This window comes from Alosa alosa, chromosome 13 (genome assembly GCF_017589495.1).
Source record: "Alosa alosa isolate M-15738 ecotype Scorff River chromosome 13, AALO_Geno_1.1, whole genome shotgun sequence".
Classification (NCBI taxonomy): Eukaryota; Metazoa; Chordata; class Actinopteri; order Clupeiformes; family Clupeidae; genus Alosa; species Alosa alosa.
Genome location: NC_063201.1, coordinates 19,943,433 through 19,953,301, shown reverse-complemented (window position 1 = coordinate 19,953,301; position 9,869 = coordinate 19,943,433). Strand labels below are relative to the sequence as shown.

General features: G+C 42.7%; 1 protein-coding gene across 1 annotated transcript in view; it reads right to left on the bottom strand.

The window, feature by feature from the left end:
- Window positions 1-9,869, bottom strand: part of ptprub (protein tyrosine phosphatase receptor type Ub) — a gene marked incomplete in the record, with an annotated part of 161,340 nt that overhangs the window by 27,888 nt on the left and 123,583 nt on the right. Inside the window, 1 exon segment of the mRNA XM_048260931.1 lies at window positions 7,090-7,383. Within this exon segment, the coding sequence (XP_048116888.1) occupies window positions 7,090-7,383 (294 nt within the window).

Genomic DNA, 9,869 nt, shown 5'->3' with positions numbered 1-9,869 from the left:
TTCAAGTTGCCCTATAACTTTACTCTCCAAACTCTAGGCAATTAACTGACAGTATGATAGGCTATTTATTTTCTGTAGGCTACAATAAACACATTTATTTTTTCAACTTTTGCAATATTATGCACTTGGCTACTGAACGCAAATCAGCAGGAGAGAGAATGCACGTAGCCTACGCAGCGTGTAGCGCAATGTGTAGGCTATTTGGTTACCAACTAACACTGTTAGCCAATTCACTAACTTAAGACTTCAATGCCATCATATACACAACAAATACAGAAAGGATGGAGGCAGCAAAAGTAGAGGAGTCATTTCAGATGGGGCAAGAACAAGGTGAATTTGTATGCTTGTCAAAACGTAGTCCTACCCTGCATTAGAGGAGCTGATCATCATACCAAGCACACTCGCTGTTTAAAGTCATACACCACGGTAAACTAAAACTAAAATGTTACAAAGGTGGCAAAAATAATATAGGGTATTATTAACCATGACATTACTAGGCTATGAATCGTTCATTCATTTTTTTTTTTTTTTGTGTGTGTGTGGGGTTACAAACTTATTCAAAATCATCCCCCCCCTCTGGTTTTTACACAAATCGCACCCTGAATACGCAGACACAACTACAAGTACACTTTTTGTTTAAAACAAATTCTGTTTGATCTTAAATCAGTCTGCTTGTAAAAAACAATATAAATAACAGCTAAATGAGCCGTTTTTATTCATTTCTGTTTCAAGTCGCTGGAGCTCTCTATTAAGTGAGACATTCTGACTTGATGTGCCAGCAGCACTATTAATGAGATGTCATTTACAAATAGCGTTAATAGTCCAATTGATTTTTCTACTCTGGGTGTGTGTGTGCGGTGGGCTCTTTAAAAAGTAGGCTTTAGTTCCGGTTGCACATGCTCTCCCTTCGGCCGGTTTGGACTCTTGTTCGTCGGCAGGGCTGTGCCCACGGCACCATCTCCCTGGTGTCCCTTATGAGATGGGACAGTGCCTGCAGACAGTGTGTGTGTGGGTGTGACAGCTTGTGGATTATTGCTCCTGATGAAGCAGGACACACAGAAGAGCACCTGTAGCTGGCCTGCAGGTAACACAGATCCACGGACAGAATGTCTTTAGACAGCGTCCTTGTGTGGCTCTCCTAAACTGTTCTTCTCATTGTTGTCATCATCATCATCATCATCATCATCTTCATTCATGTTCCCACATTAACTCATCACAGAGATGTCAGATAGGGGACACTCGCTCGGCTATACAAGGGCATCCTGCACCTGTAGCCTTACCTTCAACATCATTAAGCGCCTGGCATGATTAGCCACTGCGGGAAACTCATAAATGTGGCGCACACACACACACACACACACACACACACACACACACACACACACACACACACACACATACAGGCTCGTGTCCCTGTGATAAACCTGCTATTGGAGGGTGCTTGTGGTAGCACAGAGAGGGCAGTGAGGGGAGGGGTCCTTCACTGAAGCGTCCATGACCCAGTGGCAGGTGTGAGTCCATCTGGAACCCAATCTGTGGCAGGAGCTCTCCCGCCCTCTCCTCACCTCTTTCATTCCCCCTTTCTTTTCTTCTTTCCTGCTTTCTTCCTGCTCTGTACTCTATCAATTTCTCTCTCCCTCTCTCTCACTTTATCCCTATCTCGATCTCTCACTTTATCTGTACCTCTCTCTCTCTCTCTCTCTCTCTCTCTCTCTCTTTATCCCTATCGCTCTCTCACTTCATCCCTATCTCAATCTCTCACTTTATCCTAATCTCTCTCTCTCTCTCTCTCTCTCTTTATCCCTATCTCTCGCTCTCTCACTTTATCCATCTTTCTCATTCCTGGCTCCAAAGACCCACTACAGTGTCTTCTGTCCTCGATCGAGTGTGCCATCTCCACGGCAACACCTCATTGAGAGAGCAGCCCACCAGTCTGCGCCTCCCCACACGACGCTCCGCGTGTCGCTGAGGCCCTCACCCTCTCCCTCTTCCGCTCTTGTCTCACTCTTTGGCAGCATATCTGGGCCTCGTGTCTCTCATGTAGGTCAGTGCCTGAGGCCCCTCTGCTTGGGGTGGCAAGAATACCTCCTGGTGATGGTGCTCATCCTCGTTTTTGCAGGAGGAAGACCCATTTCTAAACGGTGACGGTGATAACGACTCCAAGCAGGCCGAGCGGTCTGAGCCCGCCAGCTAACAAGCAAGTTCAGAAAGCAAACTCCCTGGTGGGGTCTATAAACAAGATTCTGGGGCACAAAAAAACAACAAAAAAAAGCAAATGCCATTTCTCTCAGAGACTGCTGAGACCAGGGAGTTTTTTCTGCAACTCACTTTCCTCATAATTTCAGAACTGTCTACAGTATATCAAAACGGCCGAAACCAAGTCCCAAACAGAACAGAGTACTATAAGCAGAGACTAGGTAGATTTAAAAACCCACCATTAGAAACATACTACTGAACTCAGGGCTCAGACAGGGCGGTAGTGCAAGAGGCACAGCACACCCATTTTAATTATCAAGAGCACATGAAAGTGGCAGCCACTTGGCAAATGTTAGACCATATGCACGTACCAACTGGAGTGTCTGTTTAGCAAGCAGTTAGGGCAATAAAAGGATTTGAGTTGTATTATTACACATAATTGATTTACTCACTTATTTTTTAACTTATTTCACTTGATTTATGGGGGCTCCAATACAATTAACATCTAGGCCATGCCAGAATTTGCCAGCAGTTGTTGAAGTTGTTAAGAATCTGAGATGAAAAGGACTGCTGTGCCTTCCTCCCCAGTGAGTCAGTATGCATGGTCCATGTCAGGTCTTCAGTAATATGGACACCAATATATTCAAAACCTCTCTCTTATTTACTCATCATTATTAATGCATTTTAAATGGATGGTTTCAGGGTGCCTGAAATCCATAAACATCTCCGTTGTCTTTGTAACACTGTTGTCCTGGCCGATCATTGTTGTCAGAAATGAGGCCAACCACTGCTGTGTCATCTGCTGTGTCATCAATGAACTTAACAATGACATCTGACTCATGTGTAGCTAGGGAATACAGCAGCGGACTTATGACACAGCCCTGTGGTGGTCCTGTGTTGAGGGTAAGGGATGAAGAGGTGTGTCTACCCACCTGCACCACCTGGTGTCTGCCAGTCAGGAAGTTGAAATTCAATTACAGAGAAGTGTACAGTCCAAGGTCCTTGAGCTTGGTAATAAGCGTAATAGGCTTGATTATGTTAAATGCTGAGTTGAAATCTAAAAACAGCATTCACACATAATTCCCTACCCTGCTGTCAAGGAGGATACGTGTCGTGTGCAGTATGAAGTTGATGGCATTGTCCATTGGGCAACTGTCGCTCTTGACTAACCTCTAGATGCACTTCATCGCTACAGACATCAATGCAATGGGACAGTAATTGTTTAGTCAGGCAGGATGTGACTTCATTGGCGCAGGAACAATTGTTGATCTTTTTAAAGCATGTTGGTACAGTGGACCAAGTTAGGGAGAGATAGAATATTCCCCTGAATGCTGGCACAAGCTGATCTGCGCATGTTTTTGAAGACTCGTAGAGAGATACTGTACCCTCTGGACCTGGTGCCTTCCTGGTGTTCATGCTCCTGAACGCTCACCACACATCATGCTCAGATAGGGTGAGTGCAAGAGCATCTAGCAGCAGGACTGGTACACACACTTCATGTGCCTGGATGATATCAGCTGGGTTATCTGTGCGGGCCTTCTAGAATGTACTGTAAGCTCACCTCTGGTTGATCATAATAGCTTGAGTCTACTGAGTCTTGGTAGAACTAGAGTGACTTAGCTTGTTTATTGGAGGGCCAGAGGAAGGTATGCATCATGTATTTGTTTACATTTGTGTTTACGTTTGTGTTAATGTTTACATGTGTGCTTGCATTTGCATCTTTTCTGGCCATTTTCGTCATTTAACTACATGTTGGTACAAGCCTTGTAGTCATGGGAGATGCAGAGTCCATGCTGAAAAGTGCAGAGCTAGGTTGCCAAATGTCATTAAGAGAGTGTTGGTATATCCAATATTGAAACTCTTCATGTCATGAACAACATATATTGTATCATTTATGGCAACATTTTAGTTAAAACAAGCAGTCGAGCAACAAAGGTGAGCATTAACTTGCCGTTGCTAAGATGAATACCAAATCAAAAACTATTGTGCCTTGGCTTGGGGATTCCCATATAACTGAAGATACTTTAATTTTGAGAGGAACTCGGCTTCCATCCAATGTTGATGTACTGAAGTGCATGCGCAGCTTTATCAAATTTGAATGCAAAGGTAAACAATTATCAGTCATCTAAGAAGCCGCAGAGTATGTGTAAGACCAAATACTGCCATTTTACCTAAAGGCAGATATACTGATCAAGGAATATGACAACTGTAAATTTTCTGAAGAATCTGTATAATAAGGCCAAGGAAATGTCAAAGATTCCAAAAGCGAGGAGAGGAAGCAGTAACCAATTTAAAGAACACCAAGAGTTTCACCAAGAGCTGCCAGTTGTGGCACCATGAAGCAGAAAAGTTCATCAGACATGAAGAAGACAGGGCTTTTCTGCCCCATGATTTTGATGCCCATCCTGATGTAATTTCTCTTATGAAGAGGGGCAAAATATCATTATCAATATCATCACAACTCATGTCTAAAATAGTGGAGATTGGAGGTGGTATCGCTGACAAGTTTTACATTAAGGAATCCTGGAGTCCTTCCAATATCATGGCATTACATTGGGATGGAAAACTAGTGGGCACATTAGAGGACCCTTACCATAAGGAGGAACGATGTGCTGTGTTGGTGTCAGGTGAACATGGCACAAAACCTTTGAGTGTGATGCCACTTCAGGAAGTTGGTAAGGGTGAGACAGGAAGAAACATTGCTGAGAATATAGGGCAGCTTTTGGAAGATTGGCAGTGTACTGTACTGATGCAATTGCTGCAATGGTGTTTGACACAACTACTAAAGACTGTATATTAATGTTCCAAATAGTTTAGTTTGTGTTGATATGTTATCATAAATTTAATTCCAACTGCAGAGTTTTTGAAAATTAGAGATGCTAAGGAAAGGAGTTTGTGCTCAATTCGGATTATGTGCTAGGGAAAATGTACAATGTTCACCAACAAATGTAAATATTAGACATGCATGTATTGAATTAAAAGTTTCAAAATGCATGCAGCTGTTATGTTTTTTGTAAACAGGAGCTAGATATGTCATTAATTGACATTATTAAGTTTAAATGTAGTGTAAAGAAGATTATTGGAAAATAACCAAAATCGGCCATAAAATATGAAATATTGTCAAAATGAAGGTGCATTGTGGTACCCCTAGATCATTATCAATCTTCACCAAACTTCATATTTAGTGTTTATTCATGTGTGTGTGTGTGTGTGTGTGTGTGTGTGTGTGTGTGTGTGTGTGTGTGTGTGTGTGTGTGTGTGTGTGTGTATTTGCATGATGAGTTTATGCATGGACCTGCATATGTTTTTCTCACATATGGCTATGCACGTTGCCAAACACTCTCCAACCTTTTGAGACGACATCTCCAGTCCCCACTGGAGTCCTTCATCTCACCCCTCAATTACCCTCTCTTTTTCATTTTAATCACAGCAGAGAACGCGAAGTCCCTCGCTACCACCTATCCATGTTCAGTATACAGCATTTAAATTACTTTCAGAGTAAACACAGCACTATGCCCCACGGCGGACCGAAAGCCCGCACCCTATTAGGGGGTTGGGTTTCACACGAGGTCAGAGAGAGAGAGAGGCCAGAACCGGAGCTGCAAAAAACATTCTGTGTAAATGACTGGGCTTTTCTGCAAGACACCCTGCAGAGTATCTCTCTATCTATTTGAAATGTGTTAATTGCTCATTTCCTTTACCTTGGGCAAAATATCAACAAGACGCAGTAGACAAATGCAGCTTATTTACTTGCTGTTTACGTTACCCGACCTGTGTGTTAATCAATCCACATCAACCCAAACTATGGCCGGCAGTTTGAGAAATGCAAGGTTTCTGTCTTGGAAATATGGGCATTATTTTATCTCTCCTGACTTGACTTGTCGACTTGATATTTAGCTGCCACTTTTTTAACCAAAGTGACACAATCTCGCAGTGGGAATCGAACCCAAAGTCAACCGATTGTCAGTCTGTGACTCCTACTGTTCCAACAGACCACCTATGCTTCAGTATGCCTTGATGCTCTCCGCTCCGTCAATAAAGCCATTCAAAGCCAGTCATAAACATGTTTTAGACACAGTAATTGGTAAAGTTATTTAGTTATTATTAAAAGAAGTAACTAGAAACTAATTTTTTACTAACTTCCAGTAATTTGCCCAGTGTTGTTCTTTTTTCAGAGCTTCTGTTTTGTCATAAAGGTTTTTATTTAGTCCAAGGGACAGGTGGTGTGAGGGTGGAAATGAAAGTGAGAGTGACACACTGTGCTCTGACATTGTGCACGTCAGCGAGCCCCTTTTGCTCAGAGTGAAAAGAGTCCACCCACGCTTAATTCTGCCTTAAAGCTCTCCACAAAAGCCAGTAAGTTTTTAGCGGAGAACTTTCACAAAATGTTTTTCAACAGGACTTGAAGTCTACCCAGTTATTTTGAAATAAATATCAAAGAAATGCTATTTTTCAGCTTGTCCTTTCAAGTTTCCTCAAAAGTTGAATGGAAAAGTTAGCTAATTAATTATCATTATAGTTTCATTTAACACATGTTTAAATAAGGTGTATATTACATGAATATTGCATTGGATACATACTCAAAACCATATTGATAATATGTGAGCTTCTACAGTCAATTGAATTTCCTTACTTAGCCTATTAAAATGTTTTACTATTATTATTATTAATTGTATTATTATTAGTGTTATTATTGTTTTTGTTGTTATTATTATTTTATTATTATTGTTATTATTATTTTATGTAAAGCACTTTGGTGCAATGATTGCTTTTAAATGTGCTATAAAAATAAATTGACTTGACTTGAATGTATTTAAACTGTACGGAATGAACAGAGGGTGTTGCAAGAGGACCTTCTGGGACTGATGCAGTATGATTCTGATGACCACTCACCTGCACATTTAGTTCTGCTGATGAGGGGGGGTCCAGGAGGGCCCGTGCCTCCCTCCCCGGGCCGCGTGAGCATTACGCTGACCTGGTACTCAGTGTCGGGGTCGAGGTGCCACAGCTTGTAGGTGACCATGTTGACCCCATTGATCTCCGAGAAGGGCAGGTGGCTGGCACGGAACTCGATCTCCCGGCGAATGATGGGGCCGTCGCCTAGGATGGAGTTAGTGTTGAGCTGGATGATCAGGTAGGTGGAGCCAGCCCTGAGGAGCTGGGGGGGCGCGATGGGAGACGGAGGAACTGCGGAGAGAAAAGTGTATGGGGTCAGGCTGTGAGTGGGAAAAGACTATTACAGAAGACTGCCTGTTTCAATGTCTATTGAAATTCATTATTTGCTTTAATAATGAACATTTTCTTGTTATGCCATCTCTAACAACACACTAAACAGAGGTTTGGTGTGTTTTATATGCTAACACACACACTCACCGGACACTTTATTAGATACATAATTAGGTACAATAAAGCAGCACTAGAAGATTTGTTCTCAGGGTCCCCCTACAGTTCAGAAGATTTAATAAATAAACTAAATATGATTCTTTTGCAACAAAGTATGAGCATAACTCTGATATAATAAATATAGAGGGAATGTGACAGCAGTCTGTAGAAAGAAATCTCCAAATTCCTGTAGCATAGCAGCTCTTTTCCATTTTGAGGGGGGGGGGGGGCACAATGTTCCTACCCGAACACAGAAAGTTGCTTGGTCGGTAATCATCTATAAAGGGCCGCTTAGACAATGGCAGAAGTGCTGTGTGTCATGTTATGAGGTTATGTGCCATTAAAATTATTTTGGAAACGTTATGTTAAGGTAAAAAAAAACTCTTAAGGGTGCCTTTAATACAGTGTACCAATCTTCTGATGGCTACTTCAACTGCTTCCACGCCATGTCAAAAAGCTCAAATAATCTCAGAGACGTTAGAGTTGACTTTGAGTTCACTTTGCTCAAATGACCTCCATAGTCACCAGATCTCAATCCAATAGAGCATCTTTGGGATTTGGTGGAACGGGAGATTCGCATCATGAATACGCAGCCGACAAATCTGCAGCAACTGCATGATGTCATCATGCCAATATGGACCAAAAACTTACAGGGATGTTTCCAGCACCTTGCTGAGTCTACGGTACGACAAATTAAGGGAGTTTCGAAAAGGGGGTATAACCCGGTACTAGCAAATGTAGCAAACATTTACTGTCAACATTATCGTTATTCTGAAAAGTAGAAAGTGCTTTATTGCCTCAGTATGGTAGTACTACTGTAACTCTTTTTTTTATTTAAAAATTTAAATATGAACTGTGTGTTCTTATGACTTGTAATATTAGACACATTCATTATTCATGCATCCTTCAAAAAGGCATATTAGCCGACATACTTCAGAAGAAGCTCCTTCATAAAACCAAGCAGCAAGACTGCCTCTTCGCCGCTTCGACTATGACATATTGCTCCAAATAAGCGTATGAAGACAGTTTAATGAGAAATGTAATATATGGCTCTCCTCTTCTAACGACTCTGCACTGTAAGACTTCAGGGACATACTTTAAGTCTGACTCATTTTGACTCCTTAATCCGGCCTAAAAAGAGATTCACCTCCTGGGGGTTTGTGTGCGCATTCCTGGAGAAAGAAAACTCCGGCATTCCCACCTGAAGGTCATGAGTCAAATACCAAAATGGTCACACACATCAACTGCGCATCAAGGTGCCTTTGAGTGTGCCTAAGCCAGCTTTAAGTAAAAGCCCAGCTGTGCTCGCCTCTGAAGCGTCTGTGATCTTCAAATGTGAGCAGACGCTGCTTTGTGTTGGAAAAGAGCATCTGCCGCTCCCTTTCACCAAACGACGGCAAACAAATACAGGATGATACGGAGAAAGTCTGTTTACAAGGCTGAGAGGCAAAGGTTACGGTTAAAGCCCGATATGGAACCCCAAACATTTTAAAATAGATCTAAATTACTGATCATTTCTGAACACCTAAGGGCTAAGAAAGGGAAAGGAAAACATTGAGAAGTACTGAAAGACACAAAAGACCCTCTCTCTCAAGACAGATGGGAGGAAAGATTGACAGAGAATGAAATTAAGACAAAAGATAATTATTTTACAATAATAAAACAATGAGTTATGAGTTTTGAGTTGAGTTATGAAATAAGAAGAAGAGCTAGAAGATGGAGGAGAGAGAGAGGTAGCAGCTCCAGCACAATCTTATTTTTCTTCCCCATGACTGCTCTCTCTCTCGGCCCCTCCCTGCCTCCATACCAAGCCCCCACCTTTGAGTCGGAGAGGACGAGACGGACAGCAGGCAGCTGTCCTCAAGCCCCGACCTACTCTCCCCACCTACTCCACACCCCCCACCCTAGCCAGACAGAATGGAAACTGGGAAATTCAGCATTGCCTCCTCATAGCACGATTGGCTAGTCAGACAGAGTTGGGTCTCCGCCATGCTTCCTCATCACCCGCCGACCCCGACAGTCTTCCCCGCGAGAGCGGCAGACTCAATTTATGGTGCTGATAAACCACAGCCGCGTCTGCGTCCACACCCTCACCCGTGCCTTCTCCCCCTGCCAAGCATCGAGGACACGGACACAAACGCAAACACGTGGGGCAGCTAACCATTCACAGCCATCTAAGGTGACTCAGAGGGGGGAATCAGAGATGGAAGGGGAATCAGACACTCTGGGCCTGAGCACTATCGACACACTATCGACACACTATCAACTTGCTGAGACTTTGCCCAGATGCA